We start from the raw sequence: 26,860 nt of genomic DNA, 5'->3' as shown, positions 1-26,860 counted from the left end.
AGAGTCGTTCCCACAGCCGCCATGTTGAGTGTGGGCAGGGCCCAGGAGACGGCGCCTCTCCCACGGTCGTGTTAGGTGTGGGTGCGCCCGGCGGGAACGCCGCTCTTCGGCCGCCATGTTGGGTGTGGGCAAAGCCCTATCTGGGGCTCCGCGGCCGGACGTAGCGCGCAGAGGCAGGCCAGGCGTGGCTCCGCCTCTCTTGCCGGCAGGCCCCGCGGAAGTCAGGGCGGTTCGAGTATTTTTGAAATAGCAAAACCCCAACCATCCGCTTTTTCTTGTCTTGAAGACTGTTACGTGATGATAACCCAAGACTGCCGTCCGAGCTGAGCTCTAGCCTGAGATCCGCAGCCGGAGGGCCCCAGGGCCCTTCGGGCGGCCTGAAATCTCGCACTCAAGTCAGGTTGGAAGAGAGCCTTGCTAGGCCAAGGGCCTTTGGAGTTTATCTTGACGGAAATGGGAACGAGCCCTGGCAGAGTTTTGAGCAGGGCAGGGCTATGATCCATTTGCTTTTAGAATTATCCAGTGGGTGTGGCTCGTGGAGGTAGAATGGACAGGACTTGGTTACCGAATGTGGGGAGTCAGAATAGGTGAGACATGACTCACAAGGCTGGTGTAGAAGCTTCCGATTTGGGCTAGGCAGACTGATTTTTATGATATCTCACGTGGCATCCCCTCCCTAAAACCTTTCACTGGTTCCTTACTGCCCTCAAGGTGGTTCCAAGGTTCCTGTGAAGTACAGTGGTACCTCAAAGATATTGGTTCCAGACAACTGCAATATAGCAAATATCACAATAAAGCAAGTCACACAAACTTTTTGGTGTCCCGGTGCATATAAAAGTTATATTTACACTATACTGTAGTCTATTAAGTGTGCAATAGCATTATGTCTATTAAAAAAATGTACATACCTTAATAAAAAATACTTTGTTGCTAAAAAATGTTAACCACCATCTGAGCCTTCAGCAAGTGGTCATCTTTTGGCTGGTGGAGGGTTTGAAATATTGCAAGAATTACCAAATGTGACACAGAGACGTGAAGCAAGCAAATGCTGTTAGAAAAATGGTGCTGATAAGACTTGCTTGCCACAAATCTTCAATCTGTAAAAAATGCAATACTCGCGAAGTGCAATAAAATGAGTTATGCCTGTAATTCTAACAGTCACAGGTGATAAGTGAAGCCATATGATAGATAGGGTCAGATGGCCTAGAGATAGGGTTGCCAGATTTAGCTAATAAAAAATGTATCCCCAATATTTCATGGGACATAATTATACTAAAAATTTATTTGTTTGTCTAATATTCAACTACTGTATCCTGTATTTCATCTGGTAACCCTACCCAGAGAGCTTTTGGGAATGTGTAGGAGAGTTTCACTTTCCCTTGGCAGCAGAGAAATGTCTCTTCATCCTGTCTGCTGTGCCACAAAGAGCACAGAGAACACAAGGAGAGTCAGTCAAAGCCAGCAGAGGTTAAAATCTCCTACATGCTTTATTGGACTTCAAAGAGTCTTATGAAATAACACAGAAAAACCCATGTGAGGGTGTCCAGGGGGTACAAGGCAGTCTGCAGCCTAGCACCCTCCCAAGACCAGCCCCAGGTGCCCCCACCCCAGGCCCAAAATAGGATCCCAGAGTAAAGACACGGCAGGGAGTGGCGCAGAGGGAAAATACCTTTACAGCCATTGCAAAAACAGGGAAGGGAGAGAGTTGTCTAGAGGGTGGGAAGGGCGGGGGAGTGGTCACACAGCCACCTTGACCTACACCATCTTCCTTAGCCACCCCCTTCCCTAAACCGGCTGTGTCCTTCTTGAGCCTCTGGCCCAGGCTATGCAGTAACATGAAAATGGGGTCTCACAGGGCAAGTATGCAGTGCAGGCACTTGGGAAATTCAGGAGATTTCATTTTTCAACTTTAAACTGTCTTTTGGTTCAAATGTGACAACATCCTGCCCAGCAGCTCCAAGGCCCCATTAGAGCCCTGTATCATAGCTGAGGCTCCCACGGCCATGGGAGCCCACTGTCCTGAGCCTCAGGAGTAATGAGGCTTGGGGAGCATTTGGGCAGCGCCTCTTATAGACAAACCCTCCTGCAGGGTGGGGGAGCGGGGATAAGAGAGAGGCAGGTGTGAGTGAGAGAAGAGAGAAAAGGTGACTGCTTTGTAGCCCACACCTCTGGCTTCCACTCATCCTCCAACTAGGAGAAGTCTCTTCCGATCTATCCCCTAGCCTAGCCTCTCTTCAGAACTCTAGTGGCTTGTTCTCTGGAAGTTGGTTTCACTCCCCCATGGACCCCTGGAGGCCTCAGTGAGCTCCAGGCCGAGGTTCCCTCTGGCCCACCACACTCCCAGAGAGCAAACTGCAAATATTAGGTCCTAGGCCCCAGTCTGGGGCAAACAGAACCATGGTCGGTGAGGTGGAAGAGATCTGAGGAACAGGTGTCAGAAGTTACTGCCCCTCTCTTCCCCCCTAGCCTCTAGGGGAAGTTGGGGAGTGGCGGGGGGGAGCCCAAAAGCAGGAGACAGAAACAAGAAACCAAACCTCAAAACTGGGACAGCAGAGACAGAAGCTGGACCCCAGAGGTGGACTGAGAGCTGAGGGGGCAGCAACTAAGACATGCACTGAAGTGGAGAGGGAGTGACAGCAGCAGCCCATGGTTGGGAGGGAGGCAGGGCAGGCAGGCCATGGTGGTCAGTTAATAAATAATGTTGAAGGACCCAAGGATACGGGGGGCAAGTATGTACAGTGCCCAGGCCCCAGGGCCAGCCCCTCCCATGCCCCATGCTGGGGGCCAGGTATGTTGGAAGGGAGGGAAGGGGAGGCAGAAGACCAGGTGAGGACAAGCTGTCCCACAACTGCCACCCTCATCCTGCCTACTTCTTAAGAGGCTTCTTAAAGATTTTGAGGGGAAACTTCTTCCGGCCTGGGCTGGAGTCTGTCTCCTCACCAATGGAGCCATTATCCTCCTCAGCCACGGCCTTCTTGCCAGCCAGGTGGGGAATACGTGTATTTCGGCTAGACTGCAGGGCTCTGCTGTCCCCAGCTGGAGACGGCGTGTCTGGGTCTGGGGAACTGGGGCTGTGAGAACGGGAAGAATCCAAATGTGGAGAACCACTAGGTGGGGCAGGGGAGCTCAGCTCCATCAGGCTGTGGGCCTTGTCCAGCCCGTGGTTCAGTGCCAGCAGTGCCTTCTTGGCCAGGGCAGGGCTGTCAGGCAGTTTCTCCACCAGAGAGGCGGGATGGACCCCCTCAATCAGCCGGTGGCTGCCGTTGGAAGTCATGGCACTGAGAGCCTCATCTGCAGCACGGACCATCTGAGGAGGCTTGAGGACCAGACGCTGGCGGTCACTCATGTGGAGGGAGGACTCCGAATCGGAATGGGTCAAATCCCTGTAAGACAGGTCAGAGAGGAAGAAAGGGACACATAGAGGATGGGGGGGCAGGAGGGAATTTGAAGAGGAGACAGGGGCCAAGAGAGAAGACAAGGGCAGGGTAGGAAAATGGGGATGGAGAGAGGGGCAGGAGAGATAAAATAGGGTGAATAGCAGGTGGGAAAGAGGGAAGAATGAGAAACAGAGGGAAGTTGAGCAGGCCATAAGCACGGGATAAGAGAGAAGGAAGGAATAGGGAATAAGGATAGATTGGAGAAGAGATAAGGAGAAAAGAGTAAAATTGGGGAGGAAGAAAAGCAAAAGGAGAAGCAGGTAGATATAAGGAGGACCAAGGGGAGAGAAGAAAAGAAAGAGGGAAAAGTGATGGAGAGAGAAGAGACAGACAAGAATCAAAAACAAATGTCATTATACCATTATCTTTCTGGCAAAGGGCTTTCTAAGGCCTGCGCCCCACCCCTGATGAATGGCCAGGCCCTAAACCGGTGCAACCATTGGCTTCAATGCCACAGGCATCCTCCTCAATAAAATCTCTGCTTCCATAGCTGGCTAGATTTCTTACAACTGCACCCTAAGCTAACCCAGAACCCGTATATTTCTCTGAGTCACCATTTTCCATGCCTCCCTCCCCCATTTACTCCTGTCACCCCTGGGACACATCCAGTCTGGGCCAGGCCCCAAGGAACAGGGCACATGCAATAAGTGAGCCTGACCCAGCCTGGGGAGAGAAAGGTAAGAACAGCCTTGCAAACAATCCCTCACCCACCCCAAAAGGCCAAGATGCTGCCTCTTCCAACCCTCTGTCAGGATTCAAAGGAGGTCACAGAGAAGTGTTTCAGCATTCAAACCAAAGCTGGCTGACAGCAGGAAGGCTGGGGTCTTTTTCAGAGCTCTGTAGACGGGGAGAACGTAGGGAGGCATAGAAAGACAGGACATTGGCCTTTAAGGAGCAGTGGTTCGGAAGAGCTGCACACTGGAAGTCCTAAGGTCTAATTCAATTTCCATCTCTGCCTTAGGCTTGCTGTATGACCTTGGACAAGTCATCTAACCTTGCTGGTCCTCAATTTTGGCCAAATGAAGATAACACCAATTCAATTATCTTGCAAGACTGTTTGGAGGCCCAAATATGTTGGCAAAGCACTTGAAAATGTAGAAAGTATTGTGGGAATGAAGATGATGAGGCCAGTCAAGCAGGAAGACCCTTCCGTGGGCCAGTCACAAGAGGTTTCTTTGCAAGGCTGAGCTACGGGGACACGGCACTGCACACTGGACATGCACACACAGAGGCAGTCCAGGATAGTCGAGACCCTTTAAGGGGCTGGCTGTTCCTAAGAAGACCACGAACTAATTCTGGACGCCACACCTCCTGCCTCTATAGACAAGAGGGTAGATATGGGAGTCACCTGCCAATCCCGTAACCCTCCTTCTCCTTTCCCAGAGGCCTGAGAACCCATGGCAGAGGCAGAGGAGAGGGCTAAGGGAAATGTTTAAACATCCAAGTCAGGAAACCAAAGGGAAAGGGTCATGAGTGGGAGAGGAGAGCACAGCAGGACCCGGAAAGAAGGAGGCTGTGGGTAGAAAAATTAGGGAGGGCACCAGGCTCCAAAAACAGGCAAAAGCAGGAGGTTGACTAATAGTTATTATAGGTTTAATTCTCAGCAGGAAACAATTAAGCAGCCACGCTGTGGGCCAGTACCTTGCTGAAGACAGGGGATAGCAGAGAACAATCCCAGCTCCAACTCCCATTCCAAATACTGTTTCAGCCACGTACTCTAGTGTTTATGAACGGTCTCATATTTGCTTTCATATTTCTGATGGTGTCCTTGCTTCAATCTAAATGTGTCCTTGTTTCTCTAAGTCCCAAGATGACCCTCTCCGTATCCTGCCTTTTCCACACAGGTGTGAACCACTGAGCATGGTGCCAAGGAAATTCTGGGGGGCAGCCACACCGGGAAGAGGGGCCCTCTAGGCTGAGGAGGTGAGGATCCTAGGAGCCCACCTTTCTAATACCAAGGAAGGACGAGAGGTCAAGAGGTTGGGGTCTACCCAGACTCACTCCCCCTGGCCCACTGCCCCATTTGGTCATGATTCCCGTCCCTCTGTGCCTCCATCATCAATGAAAGCTGAGGCTTCCAAAGCAAGAAAAGAACCTGGGAGGAAGCCTGGGTGTATATAGGAGGGGAAAGGCCCATTGAGGCAAGTTCACCTTCCCTCCCTGAGTCTTTGAGACAATTCAGGTCAGGGGTGTCCCTCCCCAAAGGTTGGGCTGCCTTGGGCTCCCACCCCAAGCTACTAACCTTACTAGAGAGCCTGTTTGCCTTTAGAGACGATCCTCTGATGCATGGTGCAAAAGAAAATTCAGTAGTGAACAGGCCAGGCAGAGGCACCTACTTCCCCACCCTCCCTCCCCACTGCCCTCAGCCTGGGCCTTGGAGCGTGAGATTCACAGCATCCTCTAGTGCCCCCAACCCACTTCGGTCCTCTCCATCTGTACTGGGAAGGGCAGTCTCCCTGCCTAGGCTTTTAGATGAAGATGAGGGTGAGGATGAAGATGAGTAGCTCTGCTTCTAGTAAAGGCTGTCCTTTTGTGAAAGAGAAAGGAACAGCCTTCAAGGATAATTATCCAGAGATTCGAGGGGCAGAGCTAGAGAGATTGGCATCCAGAGTGAGGCAGGACCAAAAGGAAGCAACAGGGTAAGGCGGCTGCAACCCAGAGACCAGGATTGAGCCGTGGCCACAGCTTCAGAGATGAGAGGTCCTTCCAGAGGAGAGGGACTTCCTGAGGGTCCTCTAAGCTTGTTCAGGTGAGGTCAAGGCTACTATATCTGACCCTAGCCTATCACCTTGAGCTATTAGCAGGGAAAGTCCCTGCAGCTGCCACACCAGGCTGTGGGAGAAAGCCTTTCACCAGTTCTGATACAGTTCACTTACTGAGACCTTGTGAAAGGCCAAAAATATCCGACAGTGTCCTGGAATGGAAAGCCAAGTCCTAGTCTGTGTTCTGCTCCTAATTAGTTTTGGGACCTGGGGAAAATTACTTAACCTTTCAGAACCTTAACTTCCTTCTCAGACGTGAGTGTTTTTAATGCCGGCCCGACCTATAAACCTCGCTTGTCCAAAACCCCTAAATCTGTTTCCCCCCCTTCTGAAGAGTAATTCCATGAAGGGTACTACATCCATTCGGTCACCCAAGCTAGAAACCTGGGCATCATCCTACACTCCTTCCTCTCCTCCACCCCTCAAAGCCAGTTACCAGATTAATCCTCTTGTTTCTATACCAAGACCTTGTTACCTCCCCTGATGGCCTACTGCAATGACTTCCAAATTCCTGTAGTCTCCCCATTGTTTCCTTTATACAGGCCACTAAAATGTTATTTCTAAAGTGCAAATATGACCAATTCACTTTCTTCTAAAAACCCCTTTGCAGTTCTCCGTCTCCTAAAGGGTAATGGCCAAAGCCCGTGTCCTTTCAGAACCCCTCATCATTCTAGCCTCATCTGCTACCCCTTCCCACCAACACATAGCCAATGTTCTAACCACACGTAGATCAGGTTCTCTTGAAACTCTATGCCTGTGCATGTGTTTCCTCTGCCTAGAATACACTTTCTCCTTTGCCTGCACACAGGGTGCCAGCACAAATGTCATCTCTCTTGTGAAGCATTCCACCCGGGTTCACACTGTTAGCCATTCCTTCTTCAACACCCCCTTAGCACTTATCAAACTGTTCCAGAATCATTTATGTACCTCTCCCAGACCAGACTGCAATTCTTGATGGCTGGGATTGTATCTTATCATCTACGAATCCCCATGCCCAGCAGAGCCTGGCAGAGTAGGTATCAATAAATGTTCGTTGAGGGAGTGAAGGAAGTGAGGACTCCATTGAGATAACAGATGTGAAAGTTTAGGCCAAGGTGCTATAGGACTGTGAGGGAGCGGGGTTGTTACTCATTTTTAGAGTCAGCAAACCCCAAACAGAGAAGGGAAGAAAGCCTTAGGGAGTTAGGCTGACCTTAAGGAGGATTCGCAGGCTGGGAAAGGATAGGACAAGGAGAAGTGCCCCACCGCACACACATCCCCCGCAGCTGACCAAGCAGCAGCCAGCAGGCAAAGGCCGAGGTAAAGGCAGCAGAGGGGCAAGGAAGGGAGAAAGGAAAGAGAAGAGAGACAGCTGGTACCCCAAGGTCTCTGAATGCCAAGGCATCACAGCGGTGCTGTCAGAAGGGGGTGGGTCAGGGTAGGGCTCCATCTGGAGGAAATAGGAAGTGCTGTGGTGGTAATAAACAGGGTGGATGTGGACGGTGGTGATGGAGGTGGTGGTGGTGGTGATGGTGCTGGAGGTGGTGGCAGTGGTGGTGGTGGTAGAGGAGCAGGAAGAAGAAGCAGAGGCAGATGGAGCGCTGGTCCCGAGGCCTTCAGAACTGAAAGACTGTCCAGATGAAAGGCTGCGCATTCGCCGCAGAGAGACCCGGCTTGTCAAGAAGCGGCCAGCCTCGCCCTCTACCAACCTCTGAGATCCCAGGCCATGCTGTGGTTCCGTCAGGCGCTGCCGGACGCTGCTGCTCTGCAGGCTGGGGGCTGCAAGGAGAGTGAAGAAAGTGTGAGGAAGGGCCAGCCTACTTTGGGCTGGTGGCAAGCAGGTTTGCCCATGGAGAAATGCTTACTGGAGACCACTCTGGGCCTTCAGTGGCCAATCTGGAGAATGGGGCGCCTCCTCCCCAAAACCTCCCACCAGGGGTCCTAAAAGGAAGGGGAAGTTGAAGATGAGGTACCCAGGTCAGTTTTAATGGCAATTCCAATGGAAGCAGACCTAGGGCCAACATTACTATGAAGGGAGACGGTAAGGCAGTTAGTGGGCGGGCACAGGCAGGACGGGGTAGGATAGGGGTTTGGGACAAGGTCCGGGAGGGCACTAAGAACCAGCCTTTTTAGAAAGCCAAACTCAGGAAATAATTCACAACTCAGACAAGGATTTATACACAGACATGCTCATCACATCATTATTAATAATTGTATGAAAGTAAAAATAAAGGTGGAACAACAGGAAGATGATAACACATCCAACTGCTGGAACACAACTATTAAACATGATGCTTATGGGAATTCCCTGGCGGTCCAGTGGTTAGGACTCAGCGCTTTCACTGCCAGGCCCTGGGTTCGATCCCTGGTTGGGGAACTAAGATTCTGCAAACCGCATTGCGCAGCCAAAAAAAAAAAAAAAAAAGCTGCTCATGAGAAGATTTTTAAAACATAGAAAAAAGTCTATTAAAATGCTCAGGAAAAACAAAAGGCTACCAAATTTCATGTAAAAGGAATACCTTGAGCTATAGAATAAAAAAGACAGGAATTTGAAACAAGGCCTTTCTGTTTCTAGCTGTGACCTTGAGTAACTTACTTTCCTATTTTAATTCCTAATTTACAAAATCCTTCAGGGTTGTCCTGAGGCTTCAAGATAATATTTTTAAAGTACCTGACACAGTTCATGGCACTCAATAAATGGTAGTGGTTATCATTATCTTGACCACATAAAAAAATTATTTAAAAATTCACAGACAAAAGACTGAAAGAGAAGGTACTCAATATGATGGGATTACAGGTACCTTTTTATGCCCACATTTACTCTTTTTACTATCCAAATTTCTTCTAATAAGCATGTACCCAACAAAGAACCAGCTCTTGGATCAATGCTGCAGATCAGGCTCTTGGAAGATGAAGGCCACCATGCCCAGAGAAGGGGTATGTGGGTACCAGATAACTTAGAGATGTGCTAGAACATCCCTCTTGGGCTCACTCCCAGCTCCAGTTGAAAACAGAATTCACACCTTTGTTTTTTTCTCCTCTACCCTGATATATGGGCCTCCTTGCCTTCTCCCTAAAGATGGGAGAAAGGACATGGTTACATGGATGGCAGAAGCCTTGGAAGGGCCACCAGGAAGAGAGCACAGTTCCATGGTGATGGAGAGCTAGGGAGCCAGGGCTTCTATGGCTGGTGGCTTTCGAGACATGAAAGGGAGGCTTAAGGGGAAGAGGAGGCATGGAATAGGGACGGGGAAAGAGAGACAGAAGGGGAAAACAGAAGGAGAAAAGAGGAAGAGGATCCTTCCTTCCCTCTTTCATCTCAGCCCAGCTAGATGAAGGGCTGCCAGGACATCTGTCTAGCTGGGCTGAAAGGAGAAGCCTAAGCCTCCCATCACCATGGCTGTTCTCTCTCAAGCACTCAGCTGAGCAGGCTGATTCTTCTCACCTCCGAACCCTTCCCTGAAGTTAGTAGGGACCGTGGTGAGGGAATAGCAGAGCAGGCAGGGGAGGGATGCAGGCAGGAGAAGGGGCCCGTGGGATAGGAGTGTTGGTTTAGCCCCAAAAGTTGGAAAAACAAAAGCCCCAAAGGGGCTCCTCAAACCCGGGTATTTCCAGAGGGACTGATCATCCGAGCCGGCGGATGCTGAGCAGAGAGAGCGGTCACTGAACCTACGCCCCATCAGCCAGGCAGCATCTAGGGTCCAACAGCCAGGCCAAAAGGAGAAGAGAATCTGATTTACAGAGGGCTTCGCCCTGCCCCTCAGTGGGATAAGGGAAGGGCCAGGGGGCAAGGGGTGGGTGGCTCAGAGCTAATGAAGGTCCCTCCCAACCCGGAGAACATGGGAGCCTTTAGATCAATACATCAAGATCAAGCTCTGCCTGCTAGGGGTCCTGCCTCGCTGGGCCTCTGACTAAAGCCCTGCCAAGTTAACAGCCCAGGGAAAGAAGAGGCTTGCCCAGAGGCAGACTATCGTTGAAGAAACTTACAAATAAATCCTGTCTGGAGCTGGAATCCAGCCTGATTAAAGAATCTGACTTTCTGAAAGTGAGCCCCTAACCCAGCCCAGCTTTCTGCCATCCCCTCTGCACTCATGGGATATGGGCCCAGCACAAGAGCTTTTCCATAAAAGTCTATCCTATTTATCTAAAATAGCCTCTGATCCAGAGAAAAATTCAACAGGGTCAGTAAGGGGTATGTCCCTTCCTTCACTGAAGAATTCCCACAGAGTGCTGTCTCCTTCAATTCTGCTCTACTCAGCTCTTACCACTCGCAGGGGAGAAAAGGAAGAGGGAAGACCCAGGACAGAGGGTGGGGATGGCCGAGAGTTCAGGTGGAAAGACAGACATGCTTGTGCAGGAGATCCCTCCTGGACGAGAATGTCTTTCTGGCTTGGAGGATTTAGGGCTCTTTTACCGTAAGGGACTATTGCTTCCTGGGGCCTCACACGAAAAAACAAAAAGAAAGAGACATCATTCCATTCAACTACTTTAGCAATTAAAAGTAAGGAATATAAAATTAAAACCAATTAAAGCAATAAGTAGTCAAAATGAATGCCATTTTTATATTATGAACCACTAAAGGAGATTATTTTTATAAAGATAGATAGGAGCGGGGGGAAAGGAGAATAAAGAGATTAAAAAAAACACAAAGAGTGAAGGGAGACACACTTAACACAACAGACCCATAGGGTAAACAGAATATATAGCAAGGGAAAACCACCAAAAGGACGATTATAAAGGGGTATCTTGATGCGGATTATGCTTTACTAACCAAGGTCATGAGTTAAACCATCTTGGTTTCTGCCCCATATGTTGCTTAAGCACAGCAGAGGCCAACTTCTCAATCTGCACATCAAAGGCTCCTTCCCTCCTCCCCAGCCAAGAGGTCACCTACACTGCATGGACAAGGGTGACACAATCTCCTCATCCATGTCGTCCACATCGTCAGTCATGATGAAGTGGGCAGGGTTGGGGCGCGTACTACCCATCCAGCTGGGATCTATGTTGAGGGCAGCCACCAGGGAGTGGACACCAGGGTTATTGACAATCTGGAAGCCACAGAGGATCTCAATCTGTTGCCAGCGGTGCAGGCGTTCCCGCAGTGCTGCCGTCACCTCGCTCAGAGCTTGCCTGAAGAGGGATGAAAGGAAATGGCAGGCATGGGTGTGAGCCCCAACAGAAGTGAGGCTTCTTCTCAGAGGAGCAAGTTGGGGGGATATGTGTAAATAAGAAACACAATTAAATCATAAACTTAAGAGCAAGGTGGGAAATAGCCAAGGGCTGCGGCGCGAGACCAGAGCTGTACCTCTACCAGTGAAGAAGCAGAGTTAGGGCTGGAGGCCCTGGACAACCTCCAACTCTGAGGATGGGATGGACATCGCCAGAGCTGGGCAACAGGGGCTACTTACTTAGCTGTTAAGATTTTGTGATCCACATCATCCAGGGAAGAGCTGTGGGCCACGTGGAAGGTGCCAAAGAGTGTGTTTCTCTTCTTTTTTATCTTCTCAGCCTGCAAAGATGAGGCCCTCAGCTTAAAAAGAGCAGGGACAGAGGCTGGAGAAATGAGAAATGCTATTCTGTGACTGGTTCCCCCTCCTCCTAGCACAGCTTAGGCTGCACAAGAAGAAGGAAGACAAGAAGGGAAAGGAAAACAGAAGGCAACAGGAGAGAAAAGCGTAGGGGAAGAAAGAAAATAGAGGCAATGAGACAAGCAAAGGGATCCTGGCCCCAGGAGGATTCTGTCCCCATGTCAGTCTGGGGCCAGCAGAGACTTCCCTCTACCTGCCTCCACTTGCTTCATCTTTCCCAAAAGGCAGGTGGGAGTAGCCCCACACCCTCATTCCCTCCTCCAGAAGCCTGAAGACATTATTAGAAACTGTATTATCAGGAAAAGAAACAAAACCCAACACCAGGATGTCTCTGTGTCCAACAGGAGGGATATAGAGAGGCAGAGAGGAGGAAGAAAGGCAGGTGAAAGGAGGGTGGGGGGAGAGAAGAGGGCAGCAGGAAGGCAGGTCTCACCCCCTCCTTGGCCACCAGCAGCTGCTTCTCGGCATTTTGCTTCTTGATGTTGTAGTACTGTACCTCCACCTCGTGTGTCAGCTGCAGCCACTTCTGAAGGGCCTCTGGAGCATACCATGAGCTATGTGATTCCAGCTCCTTCTCTGCTTTCCTCAAGGCCTCCCGGACCTGTGTAGCCAAGAGGATGTGAGTCCTTACTACTACCAAGACCCTCTCCAATGCCTCTGTATGATACTTCAGAGTTCTTTTCTTCTATCTCACCTAAGCTTCACAACTCTCCCAAGAGGGAGAAGGGGCAAGGATTATTCTCTGTATTTTACATACAAGAAACCAAGCTTGGAGAAGGAAAGTAACCTCCTCAAGGTCACACAGTCAGTAGAGTCAACCAGAACTCAGATGGAGATTTATTTATTTATTTATTTATTTTTGCTGCCAGAGTAGAGCAATCTATTCTCACATACTGGTTGCCTCTCCTCATCATGTAGCCAATCTCAGCAATCTTCCCTGCTCTCATAAGGTACAGGCTATCTCAATAAATCCTCTTCTTTCTGACAGTTGGGTCTGTTCCTGGACTCAAGACATCACAATGTGGCAGGAAAAGCATTTGGTTGGGAGTCTGGAAATATGATCTGGTCCCTGGTCTGTCACTCAACTGGCTGTGTGACCATGTGTTTCCTAAAGCAGACCTCAATCAGTGTAAGGCTTTCTCCCATGCAAATCCAAACTGTAAGCGAAGGGGTGATCTCAGGAGAGCGTGAGCTCCCCGTCATGAGAGGTATGTAAAGAGCTCATGTCTGAAAGACCTTCAAAATGATTGCTGATCCAGAAGAGGATTGGCCTGAATACTCTCCAAAGTCTCCTCCAGCCCAGAGACTTTATCTGTGATTCTCCCATTGAGATGGGTGGGTAGGCTGTAATGGGCACTCTCTACAAGGCAAGAAAACAACAAGCAAGCTTATACCTAACATGGCCAACAGAGGCCAAGATATGGAAGGACCAATGTGTAAGCAGACACCTCCTCACTGACTTCTCAGCAAGGAGCATAAAATGAAGCAGATGGTCACAAAGCACTTAGGCATGAATCTGAGAGTATATACAGAATCCATTATATTCACTGAATTCCTTCTATCTCACCCAGCCTACCAGTATAAATGATCCCCAACTCCCCCATCTGAACACTGACTTTTAGCTGGTCAGAATCCCAGAGAAAAGAGATTGAGAGCAGTCTCATGCCCAACTTCAGCCACTGGGGAAGTATCCCATAGCAGGCCTGAGGTCCTCCCCTGAGCCTAATATAGACCGGGAGGGCCTTAGCTAAGGACAGAACACCTTCATTCCTCTGAAAGCCAATGACAAGATGAAGCATCAATTGGTTTTTGCTCCTTGAAAAGGAAACTATAATATGGCCCACTCCTGGCTTTATAGATTTAAAATGAGGAACAGATACCTTAGAGGCTGATACACCGAGTCTGGAAGTGTAGGATCAAGTTCTACATTAAAAGCAGTTTGATGTAGCTGCAAAACTTTGAAGCTATGAGGAGCAGGAGGACAAAGCGCTAACTTAAAAACCTCCAAGGAGGGCTTCCCTGGTGGCACAGTGGTTGAGAGTCCGCCTGCCGATGCAGGGGACACGGGTTCGTACCCTGGTCCGGGAAGATCCCACATGCCGTGGAGCGGCTGGTCCCGTGAGCCATGGCCGCTGAGCCCGCGCGTCTGGAGCCTGTGCTCCGCAACGGGAGAGGCCACAACAGTGAGAGGCCCGCGTACCGCAAAAAAAAAAACCTCCAAGGGGCAGAAATGAATCTCTCATAGCCTTTCAGGGCTGAGGAGAAAGAAATCCACCAGATCTGAATAACAAGTCAGGAAGGGGCATACCTGAGAAACTGGGACAAATGAGCCTTAGACCAAGTCTTATTAAACTACAACCCAGTTCCAACATATGTCAGTCTCTCATTGGCTTGAGGTAATCAGAGCCTCACCCAACATACCTAACAGAACCCTATATCTGATGGAAGATCAAAAATCGCCTGCAGCCTCTATTATTTTTTATGCACACTGTCCAGCATTTAATAAAAATAAATTACTAGACATGAGAAGGGCAGGAAAATATAAGCAATAATCAAGAGAAAAAATAGCAGTCCCATAAATGATCCAGATGTTAAGAGTTACCAGTCAAGGACTTTAAAACAACTATGATTGAAATGTTAAAGAAAATATGGGAAAAGATGGACAGGAAACATGAAAACATGGAGACTCTGGACAGGGAATGAGAACCTATAAAAGAGCATTCTAGAAAATGCCCTATGAAAGGGCATTCTAGAAAAATACATTATCCGAGAGTAGGATTCCACTGGATGGGCTAAATAGCACAATTCTCGGCAGAACACAGGATTAGGGAACTCAAAGACAGATCAATATAAAATAACCAAACCAAAGCACAGAGAGAAATAAAGAACAGAACTAAGCATAATACACACTACAGAGAACGTGTATTCTGCAGTTGTTGGGTAAAATGCTCTATATACATCAATGAGGTGAAACTGATTGACCATGTTTAAATTTTTTATATCCTTACTGATATTTTTGGCTGCTTATTACTGAGAGATAGATGCTCAAATCTCTAACTTTGATTATGAATTTGTCCTTTTAGTTTTCTTAACTTTTGCTTTACATATGTATTTTAACTATATTATTAGGTGTACCAAATTAAGGGTTGTTATATATTACTGTTTAATTCACACATATCATAAGTGAAATGTCCATTTTTGTCTCTAGTAATACTTCTTTCTCTAAAGTCTACTTTGTCTGATATTAATATAGTTACAGCTGCTTTATTTTGCTTAGTGTTTATCCTAGTGTTCTCATCCTTTTACTTTTAACCATCTTGTATCCTTATGTATAAAGCTTGCCTCTTGTAAAGAGCACATAGTTGGGTTTTGTTTTTTATCCAGTCTGACACTTTGCCTTTCAATCGTCTTGTGTAGTCTGTTTACATCAACCAAGTCTCAGCACATTTGAAAGGACTAAAACCCTATGGCACACACTGTGTGACCACAGCAAAATTAAACTGGAAATCAATGAGAAAGATAAATAGGAAAGTGCCCAAGTGTTTGAAAATTAGGCAACACACTTCTAAATAACCACAGGCCAAATAAGAAATCACAATGGAAATTAGAAAATATTTTGAAGTGAATGATAATGAAAATATGAAATATCAAAACTTAGTAAATGCAGCTAAAGCAGTGCTGAAATGGGAATTTATAGCTCTAAATGCGTGTGTTAGAAAAGATTAAAGGTTTAAAATCTATAACCTATTCTTCCATCTCAAGCAGCTAGAAAAATAAGAACAAGTTAAAAAAAAATTTAAGTGCAAGACTTCTACACTGAAAACTACAAAACATTGTTGAGAGAAATTTTTAGAGACCTAAATAGGTGACAGGATAACCAATGCTCATGAATTAGAATAATTATTTGGTTAAAGTGTCAGTTTTCCCCCACATTAATCTATAGATTCAATGTAAAAACAAATAACAATCCCAGCAGAGCACACTGTAACGGAATGACAAGCCAACATGGAGATGCAAAGAACCTAGAATAGCCAAGGCCATCTGGCAGGAGGACAAAGCTGGAGAACCTAACACTGCCAGATATCAAGACTTGTTGTAAGACAATGTGGGATAAGGATAGACATATAGACCACAGAACAGCATATCTACCTGGGAAAAAATCTTGATCTCCTATCTCATCTTATACACAAAAATTTGTTTGAAATAAGCCATATCCCTAAATGTGAAAAGTAAAACAATAAAGCTTCTAGAGGCAAATATCTTGGAGTTAGGAAAAGATTTCTTAAACAGGCCACAAAAAACATCAACCATTATAAAAAAAAAAAGAAGATTGAGTAATTGGTCTTCATTAAAGTCAAGAACGTCTGTTCATTAAAAGACAATATTAAAAGAGCAAAAAAGCGGGCTTCCCTGGTGGCGCAGTGGTTGGGAGTCCGCCTGCCGATGCAGGGGACACGGGTTCGTGCCCCGGTCCGGGAGGATCCCGCATGCCGCGGAGCGGCTGGGCCCGTGAGCCGCGGCCGCTGAGCCTGCGCGTCCGGAGCCTGTGCTCCGCAACGGGAGAGGCCACAGCAGTGAGAGGCCCGCGTACCGGGAAAAAAAAAAAAAAAAAGAGCAAAAAAGCAAGCCACAGTCTGGGAGAAAATATTTGCAATATGTATGTATATATATAGACATGAAGACTTACATCCAGAATATATTTTAAAACTCTTACAAATCAATTAAGAAAAAATACAACCCAATTTTTTAAATTAGAAGAGATTCCCAAATAAAGTGGTCAATAAACTTATGGAAAGGTATTCAATATTATTGGTCAATAGGAAAATAAAAATTAAAATCACCATGAGATACCATTACATCCGTATCAGAATGTATAAAATGAAAATGCCTAAAAATACCAAGGTTGTAGCTCAACCAGAACTCTCACACTATTGCTGGTGGCAGTATAGATTGGTACAACCATTTTGGAAAATAGTCAATTTCTGATAAAGTTAAATATATAAATGACCTACTGCATATCCAACAGAAATAAGTGATGCCCACCAAGGAGTTTCATAAACAATGTTATTGATAAACTGCAAAAAAAAAAAAAAAATCTGCAAACAACCCAAAAGTCTATCAACAGGAGAATGGATAAATAATTATAGTATATTCATACAATGGATTAATACTCAGCAATGGAAATAAATCAGTTATCACTACATGAAACATGGATGACTCTCACAGACACAATGTTGAGTGAAAGAAACCAAACACAAAAGAATACATACTGTATAATGCTATTTAGATGACGTTCAAAAAGCACGTGAAACTAATCTGGTTTAGAGATTAAGACTGTAGTTACCTTTTGGGTGGAAGATTGACAGGGAGAAAGGGGGGGCAAAAGCGAGCCTTCTGAGTGCTTAAGAGAGTCTGTACCTTGATCTGGATGGTGGTTACACAAGTACATGCATATGTAAAAGTGTGCCAGCTGTATACTTATGATTTGTATACTTTATGTAAATACCTCAATTAAAAAGGAACAAAATAACTGTTAGCACCTGTTATTCACTGTTCTTTGACAACTGCAGTGACCATTTTTTGCAACTTTCCCACTACTCTTAGCCAGACCTTTGGCCCCTGCCCTTTTACCCCACCCCTCGGGGTGTCCAAGAATTCGCAGATTTCCCCTACCTGCTCCAACTCCTCCTCAGCATATTTTTGGCGGCTCCGTTCATTCTCAGTACCCTCCCGCAGCTCCTTCAGCCGCTGGGCTTCCTGCTTGGCAAGGCTGATCTCATCACGCAGCTTCTTCTCCAGGTGTACCTTCTCCACTTCCACTGTGCGGTGCTCCTCCTGAGCCTTGTGCAGCCTGGGGGGCGATGCAGGGAGCTGGAGAAGGCCAGGCAAGCGGGCGCCAGCCAACACGCCACGAGGCATGGCATCCAAGAGGAAAATGAGGGCTCCAGCACTCTGAACATATTCTCCCTACTCTGCTGCCTGCCTGGCTCTGAGGTAGCTCAGGGCCAACAGAAACCACGGTCACTACCACAATTCTTATGTGGGCCATCATTCTGCTGCCAGTAATAAAGGCTGTGAAGCTAGGTTCCTGGGTACCTGAATCCTTCCTTCTAAGGTGTCTCACATACTCAGATCGTAACAACTACTAATTTACAAGGTATTTCACATTTGTTCTCCCTGCAGATAATGATATATTGTATCATTATAAGCCTGGGACAGATACGGACATGAAGGCTTAGAGACAGGAATTAACTGCATGTAGAACTGAGACCAGAATTCCAATCTGTATGTCTTCAAATCCCACAGTTACTACCCTTATACCAAGGCATCTGGAAGGTGCAATAAATGTAGAACACCCTGCAAGCTAGACCAAAGACCCAGAGAAAGCCTGATGGTGAGATGTGACAGGGGTGGTGGTAGTGGGGGGGAGTTAAGGAAGATGAGAGAGGAACTATTGAGCTGTACCTCTTGGACTCCTGAGTACCTGTTCCCAGAAGCACCGAAAAATGAAATTCATGCCAAAGGGGCTGGACAGGATTTGGGAGAGCCCCTGCTGCCCCCAGCCCTGAGTTCCCTTCCTAAGTATCTTCCATGGTGGGTAAGATCTCAAGGGCATCAGTTATAATGAAAATATGCTCTTGTACCCACCCACACATTCCCTCTGTTTACTGACAAAACCTTTCATCCATCCAACCAAGCTTCCTTCCTTCCTCCCTTCTTTCCGTCACATATCTATGTTCATTCATTCATCCATCCATTCATTCACCAAGTACTTTAAGGCATCTACTAAATGCCAAGCCCTGTGCTGAGCCCTAGATATATTGAAATGAATGAGAAAACTGTCTCTGCTGCTGAGGTACTCATAATCTAGTCCAATATAAACAAGTAAACAGATAGGTGCACACAGTGTGATAAGTTCTATGATAGAGAGATATACAAGGTGTTGTGTAGGCCCCAGGGATGGGGTGATCAACTCTGCCTGAAAGGAGTCAGGAAAGGTGAGGCCTGGGACTAGACCCAGAAGAAAGAGTAACAGTTGGCTAGTCCCTCTGGAAGAGGGAAAGGACTTAGCCACTGTCAGGTCTTCCGATCTTAGTAGGAACCACCAAGTTACCGGGGAACCAGGATAAGAGGGGGAGAGGATGAGGAAGAAGACAAGTGATATATGGCTTTAGACTTGAGGTACGGAAGAGGAAGGATAGGCTACAGAACAAGTAGGGCCCACAGAGAAGAGCACTGACCACTGAGTTAATTAAGAAGGTGAAACAGAAGAGGCAGAAACAGAACTCAGCCTCTAAATAATCCCAAGTCCAGATGTGTCAGTGACTGAAGCCTCAAAAGATGTGGTGACAAGTAAGGAGGGAAGAGGAAAAATGTCTAGGCTGCAAGCTTCCTGCTGACAAACTGCAGCCTTCTATCTACTTTGTTCCTGGAGTGAAAGGGAGTTGAACCTCCTTAAGGTATACAGCAGGTGGCGCTACATGCACAGCTAAAAACAAATTAGAGGCGCCATTTCCAGCCCCATCCCATTCCCCTTGCTGAATGTCCTCCTTTATTGTATTCTTCCATGACCCCACTGCTTGAAATTACACCACTAGGGATTCGATTCTTCACTGAAATATTATCCTCTCCGGAAGCAGCCTCTTCTGAAAAGCCTGTGATATGCCTGTCTTCTCCATACAATAGGGAGCTCCTTTTAAAGTAGAATCAAAACTGACCCACTTTCATAACCCTAACAGGATCTAATAGAGATGAAGATCAATAAATACCACTGGGTACAGAAATGAGAAAATGAATATACAATCAAGCCTTGTCTCACTACATCTCCTCCACAGAAGACTGAGCATCCTGAAGGCAGCAATCAGTTACCATTACAAGCAAGAAAATCAGGCAGCCTGACTGCAAGCCCTGGCTCTAAGCAGCTGTATGACTATGGACAAGTCTGTTCCCTGGACTAGGCCTGTTTCTTCCTTTGTAAATGGGAATCAAAATTCCTGCCTGCCTCAAAGAATTATCTTGAAACCCAGTGAAATCCTAACTGGAATGCACATGTAGCATTACATTTATTCACCCAAAATATCAGGAACTCTGTAAAAAAGCTCTTTGGTGGCTGACAGTGTAGGCCTGCCAAAGTGAGGAGGGACAAGGAGGCACATGGGCTCTGGACACTGTCAGAGGAGGATATGTGTGTGCACAGGTGCAAGCCTGTCTTTGGGGAGTGTGTGCATTTGTTTCTCCAAGTGCCGCAGTGGTCATTTAGCTCTGGAGGCCGTGCGGAGCAGGGAGGGCTGGGAGCTTAGTTTTATCCCCAAACTTGGAATGTCTCCTGCCTAGATTCTTTGCCTTTGGAATGAAAACAGTACATGTTTTTCAGACAAATGAAGAACGGGGACTGCCCACATAGCAGCATTTAGCCCCCGTTTGGAAAAGGGCCCAGGAACAAGGGGGTCCAGCAAAGTAGCCAGGAATCGGCTCAAAGATAAAACTCCTCTTGCCTCCTAAAAGTCCAGCCCATGGAAATGAATCTGCTAAGGCTGCCTTTATTGAGGCAGCACCCTGTGGGTGTCGAAATTCCTAGCTTACTACTTACTGACACTCACCCTCTCTGAGGCTTCATTTCTTCAACTTGAAAATTGGGATAACAATACCTACCTAAGAGGGTTGTGGTGATTAAAAACAATAATACATTTAAGTACTTAACAATACCTAGCTCTTAAGAAATCCTTTCCCCATCCCTCCAAAGAAAATTATATCTATCATTTTAAAATAACAGAAAAGAGCCAGACTTCTTCATTCCTTTTTACATGGATTCCTGCAAAGACTTCCCAACTGGAGCCCCTAGGCTGTTGGAATAATTTTCTAAAAGACAGTCCTGAAGTAGGCTTCTCCTTTTCTCAAAACCAAAACAAAGCAAAAAAGCCAAATACCTACATTGACTCTCTATTGCCTTTTGCATCCTGCTAAATTTCTCCATGTGAGCCTGTAGGTGCCAGGGATCTGGCCTCACTCTATACATTCAACCAGAACTACCAGGTTACATCTTTCCTACCCGTCTTTCAAGGCCACCTCCTCAGACTCCACATCCACTCATCTCCTACCTCTGTTCCACTCCAGTCCTTGAAGCTCTCGTCCCGTAAGCTGGCACTGAGTCACTGCTCCTTCTTAAGTGTGAGCTCTGTGGCCCCAGGAGCAGTGACTTCCTTACAGTTTCCTGCACAGACCTGATTCCTAGACTTCAGGAAGTGTTGGGTTGGCCAAAAAGTTCGTTTGGTTTTTCTCTGTAAGATGGTTCCAGTAGCGCTTAGTTGTCTTTAACTTCATTAGAAACAATTTTGTTAGATTGTATTGTGACAGCTGTCATATCAGCATGCATTTAAAAAAAAACTTATCAAAATTGGTGAATTTTGGGGGCTTCTCTGGTGGCGCAGTGGTTGAGAGTCCGCCTGTCGATGCAGGGGACACGGGTTCGTGCCCCAGTTCGGGAAGATCCCACATGCCGCAGAGCGGCTGGGCCCGTAAGCCATGGCCGCTGAGCCTGCGCGTCCGGAGCCTGTGCTCTGCAACGGGAGAGGCCGCAACAGTGAGAGGCCCGCGTACCGCAAAAAAAAAAAAAAAAATTGGTGAATTTTTGTGTAGCCATTTTAATATTGAAGATGGAAGAAAAACACAACATTTTTCAGTTTATTAGGCTTTATTATTTCAAGAAAGATAAAAACACAAATGAAACACAGAAAAAGACTTGTGCAGTGTATGGAGAAGGTGCTGTGACTGATTGAACATGTCAAAAGTGGTTTGCGAAGTTTCGTGCTTGCTGGATGATGCCCCACGGTCAGGTAGGCCAGTTGAAGTTGATAGCAATAAAATCAAGACATTAGTTGAGAATAATCAACATCACACCACGCGGGAGATAGCCAACATACTCAAAATATCCAAATCAAACGTAGGAAATCATTTGCACCAGCTTGGTTATGTGAATCGCTTTGATGTTTGCGTTTCACATAAGTTAAGCAAAAAAACCTTCTTGACCGTATTTCCACATGTGGTTCTCTACTTAAGTGTAACGAAAATGTTCTGTCTGTAAAACAAATTGTGACGGGCGATGAAAAGCGGATACTGTACAATAATGTGGAAGGGGAGAGATTGTGGGGCAAGTGAAATGAACCACCACCAACCACACCAAAGAATGGTCTTCATCCAAAGAAGGTGATGTTGTGTATATGGTAGGATTGGAAAGGAGTCCTCTATTACGAGCTTTTTCCGGAAAACCGAACGATTAATTCCAACAAGTATTGCTCCCAATTAGACCAAATGAAAGCAGCACTCCACGAAAAGCGTCTAGAATTATTCAACAGAAAATGCATAATCTTTGATCGGGATGACGCAAGACCGCATGTTTCTTTGATGACCAGGCAAAAACTGTTACAGCTTGGCTGGGAAGTTCTGATTCACCCGCTGTATTCACCAGATATTGCACCTTCGGATTTCCATTTATTTTGGTCTTTACAAAATTCTCTTAATGGAAAAAATTTCAATTCCCTGAAAGACTGTATAAGGCACCTGGAACGGTTCTTTGCTCAAAAAGATAAAAAGTTTTGGGGAGATGGAACTACGAAGCTGTCTGAAAAATTGCAGAAGGTAGTGGAACAAAACGGTGAATACACTGTTCAATAAAGTTCTTGGTGAAAATGAAAAATGTGTCTTTTATTTTTACTTTAAAAACCGAAGGAAACTTTTGGCCAACCCAATACTTAGGTTGGCTGACTGACTGGCACCTTCTCTTCACAGCTAGATCTTCTACAACAGTTTCTAAGCCATGTTTTATTTAAACAGAATACCAGACTATCAGAGCTAGAAGGCCCTGGTATTCTCCTAGTTCAATGCCTTTACATTACTGATGAGGAAATAAGTCCTAGAAAGGAAAGGGATTTACCCAAAGTCATACAACAAGTGAGTGTCATGAGATTTAGATGCTGTACAAGAAAGCATGAAAGGTATTAGGAAGACAGATTTGTGAGGTTTCTTTGGGAAACAGTGAAGAACAGTTAATTATGTCTACTTCTATGGGAAGGGAAGCAGTCCAGAGGTGGGACGGAGGATAGAATGACCCCTAACTAGTCATCCAACCAGGGAAGCTCAAGACCTCTGACAGCTCCACACTTCTCCCTCTGAAGCTCCAAGGGAGAAAAGAGAGAAATAAGCTTCTGCCCTGGGGAGGAATACTTGCCCGTGCGAATGGAATGGCAGGAACCTAGGCTCTGATGCAGGTTTGGAAGGATGACACAGCCTGGGTCTCTACGTCGTCGGCAGGGTCTCAGGAGCCAGACGGCCCACAGCGCAGGTGGAAACTGGAGGCTCCCAAGAGATGGCAGCACCAGGGCCGTGGGGAAGGGACAGGGCCTTACCTTTCCTGAAGGTCATGCAGACTCTGCTCAGCTCGGTGTAAGCCCTCCAGATCCTTCATCATCTTCTTCATGTGCTCCTTGGAGTAACGGTTCTGGATATAAGCAAACCAGCAGCCGCCCACACCAATAACGATAGACACCACAAGCATGAAGTCCTTGAGGTGATTATGGCGGGTCACTGCCAGAGAAGAAGGGCACAGTGAGTCGGGGTGCCCACTACACACTTAGCCCTGCAGACTCTGCTGCATCCCCTCCTCCACAAAGCCTTCCCGCTCAGGAGGAAGTCGTTTCTCTTCTTAGACACACACTGGCCACACTCTGTGCCATTTTCTCTACTAAGTCAAGGCCTAGTTTGGAAAGGATGAGAGGCCTTAGAGCAATACAGGAAGCTTACTGGATCATACTCTCCTAATACGCAGTGAAGAGAACTAGTGCCTTCTCAATACATCCCAGCCATTCTGGGCTGCGATAAGCCCATGTGCCCAGATGCAGTGGCTTCTACCCTACAGGGTAAGCAAGGCTACAGTGCTACACTAGGTAGAAGGGGATGGCTGGTAAGGGTACCAAGCAATGTCACTGGAGCCTGAGGACTGGCTGTGGGACTGAGATTATTGCAGGAGCTGGGTCTCCTGGACTACGAGGCTATTCTAGGTACAAGGTACAAAGAACAGAGCAGGTAAAGGTCTGCAAGTCTCATCTACAGAGAGCATTTCTAGGCTGCGGCTCAGCCCAGAGACCAGGTAGAACAGGAGTAGCATCAAGAGATTGGTACACATTGAGACATGACATGTGCCAGGAAGAGAGAATACCTCCAGGGAAGGCCTGGCAGCAATCTGGTGAGGTGCGAGGGCCCCTGGCCGCCAGCTGGGGTTCAAAGCAATGCTCAGTCTCCAGAGCAAAACCAAAAAGCTAGACAAGGAATAACATCAGAAGATAAGAGTAAAAACCATGTCCCAAGAACTGAGCCAGCCAGAAGAGGGGCAGTCCTGGAGCCTGAGATTGGTCCCGGTGTGCCAGACCTGGGCTCTCGGCCACAGCACAGGAGACTGAAAGAGACACCAGGAGGGAAAGAGGCTGCTCCTGTGGGCCCTGCTGCATTGTACTCCACTTGAGATAGAGCAGCTATGGCTCAGAGGGGCCCCAGACGAGGGAAAAGAGGTAATGACGTCCTGTGCTCAGTGCGTCACCTGGTGTTGGGGAGGGGGAGGCAGGACTGACGGGATTTCCGTGCCCAGTAAGGACAAGGGGCTGAGGGGAATCCAAAAGGATCCAGTGGAGCCACCGAGTTGAGGCAGGGTCTAGACAGCAGGAAAAGACACATGTAGCTGAAATCCCACTGCACGAAGCTGAGGCCCAGTTTGACGAAAAGGGTTATATTCATAGCTCCTCATTGAAAGGCTGAGCAGTAGGACCTGGGGATGGTGTGGGATCAAGGACAGATTAGCACATTCTATTTCCATCCAAGGGAGGGGAGTTACTAGGTCCAGGGTGTAGCCGTGTCCTTTACGTGTTTATGCCAGACTCTAACAGAGAAAACTGAGGGTCCTCTAGCGGCCATCCTCTAGCTTCCTGGAAGGTCTCTACTTCCAGCCATTCTCAAGTCCTCACTCTCCCGTCCTTCAGGTCCCAAGAAGGGATATCTCTGCAGCACAGTGAGCTGCTTTCCTTTCTGGAACACACCTGCCTCCTATCCAGCCTCCACCAAAGGCTGGGGTACTGTTTGTCTCCCCTGTTTATTAAAGACTTTTCATCTTGGCTTCCCAGGGTTTCTCACCATCAACATCTCCTTTACGTTCCTACTCAAAGTCAAAGGTACTCTGTTCAAACAAGACTCCATGCGACCAGCACCCTCCCCCTATTACCTCCAACACTTCAAAGTTCTTAAGGTGGGCATACAGATTGGGCGCGGATCTATTCTATTCAGTCCCTTATTCTACCTTCTCTAGATCGATTTGAAACAAGATCCTATTTTTCCCAGCTTCATATTCTCATCCAACGCATAAATAAAAATACTGAATGACCAGGGCCAAGGATAGGCTCTATCAGTCACCCCCTGGGTCTCTTCAGCCAGTTTTGACTCCACCTAAATATACAAGCATCCATCCCATATATCCCTCTGCCTTTTCAAATGCATAGCTGAAGCTCAAATATACTGCCTGTCGCATCCCGTGGGCTACCAAGCTTGGTGGGAAGAAAATAAGTCTAATCTAGCTGGTTTACTCTGTGGCCCCTACTGATCATCCCTTGTCTGTAGGCCAGTGCCCAGCACAGCACTGACCAGCACACAGAAGGTATTCAATAAATATTAGTGGGATTGAATCTTCACTGACAAGCCTCAAGTGTGATATCTCCCTCTCTTTAATCCACATAAGCAAAGAAGGGAAATAGAGAAAATATAAAATGGAACGGGCATTTATATTCATTTCAAATTCTCCCAACTATTCTATAAGGTAGAGTCTTCCCATTCTGTAGACCAGAAAACTGAGGCTCCAGAGAGGCACTGACTTGCCAGAGTCCATAAAAAGTGACAGAGCTTGGATTCAAATCCAGATTTGCCTGACTGCACGGTCTTTCTGCTACACACCACTTTCTCATACTCATGCAGCAGGTATTGTTTCTGTTTTACTACATGCAAACATCTCTCACCATGGAGATGCCTATATCCCCTGATCTAGCCTGAGTTCAACTCTAAGGATTCCAAGGCCTGAGTTTTCCCACGAAACAGCATGCTGGGAGCTGGCTGTGGCATTGTCATCAGGACAGTGAAGATCCAAAGGCTGAATGGCCAGGCCTTTGAGGTTACACGTAAGGCCTCATGTAGAGAAATTTTTGTTTCATCAGAGGAAGCATCCTGCACTTAGTATGAGGAAGTCTGGGTTCTATGCTTGCCTCTGCCCCAATCTGTCATGAAATTCATTTCCCCCATCTGGGTCTCAGCTTCCTCAACTGTAAAATGCATTATCACAGAATTACTAAAAGATCAAATGTATAGTTGTAAATGAAAGTGCTTTGAGGTGTTTGGAGACATTTAGATGGGCATATCCCATAGGTAATAAAGAATGTAGATGTGGGATTTGAGGAAGAGGTAGGAGTTGCAGAAGTAGATGTGAGAATTGTCAGTTCCCTTCAGTGGGGCCCCGGGCTGAACCCCACAGTCCTAAGGGAATCTGTGATGGTTTACTTTATGTGTCACCTTGACTGGGCTAAGGGACGTCTGAATAGCTGGTAAAACATTATTTCTGGGTGTGTCTGTGGAGTTGTCTTCATAAGAGATTAGTATTTGAATCGGTACACTAAGTGAAGAAGGTCATCTTCACTAATGCGATTGGACATCATCCAATCGTCCACATGCCACTAAGGGCCTGAACAGAACCAAAATGCAGAGGTAGGGCAAATATGCTCTCTCAGCCTGGGCTGAGACATCCATCTTCCCCTGCCCTCTTACATCAGCTCCCCTGGCTCTCAATCTTCAGACTCGGACAAGGACTCACACCATCAGCTCCCCTGGTTCTCAGCCTTCAGACTCAGACTGAATTATACCACCGGCTTTCCTGGGGTCCCAGCTTGCAGACGGAAAGATTGTGGAGCTTCTTGGCCTCCATGATAGCATGAATCAATTCTCATAATACATCTCCTCGTATATATATCTATATACATAACCTATTGGTTCTGTTTCTCTGGAGAACCCTGAC

General features: G+C 47.0%; 1 protein-coding gene across 3 annotated transcripts in view; it reads right to left on the bottom strand.

Moving 5' to 3' along the window:
- Nucleotides 1-1,481: 1,481 nt before the first annotated feature.
- STIM1 (stromal interaction molecule 1) overlaps nt 1,482-26,860 on the bottom strand; it is a 194,594-nt gene continuing 169,215 nt past the window's right edge. For 2 of the 3 annotated variants that reach the window (XM_082844565.1, XM_082844567.1), the window contains 8 exons: nt 23,169-23,346; nt 17,440-17,617; nt 12,200-12,367; nt 11,587-11,687; nt 11,073-11,308; nt 9,780-9,872; nt 7,888-7,957; nt 1,482-3,383 (listed from right to left, as the gene is read on the bottom strand). In XM_082844565.1, the coding sequence (XP_082700691.1) occupies nt 2,867-3,383; nt 7,888-7,957; nt 9,780-9,872; nt 11,073-11,308; nt 11,587-11,687; nt 12,200-12,367; nt 17,440-17,617; nt 23,169-23,346 (1,541 nt within the window). In that variant the 3' untranslated portion in view covers nt 1,482-2,866. The remainder of the gene's footprint in view (nt 3,384-7,887; nt 7,958-9,779; nt 9,873-11,072; nt 11,309-11,586; nt 11,688-12,199; nt 12,368-17,439; nt 17,618-23,168; nt 23,347-26,860) is intronic. The other variant, XM_082844566.1, reaches the window with a different exon arrangement.

The sequence above is a fragment of the Leucopleurus acutus genome (assembly GCF_964270905.1).
Source record: "Leucopleurus acutus genome assembly, chromosome: 8".
In the NCBI taxonomy this organism is placed as follows: domain Eukaryota; kingdom Metazoa; phylum Chordata; class Mammalia; order Artiodactyla; family Delphinidae; genus Leucopleurus; species Leucopleurus acutus.
This window is presented reverse-complemented; position numbering and strand designations above follow the sequence as displayed.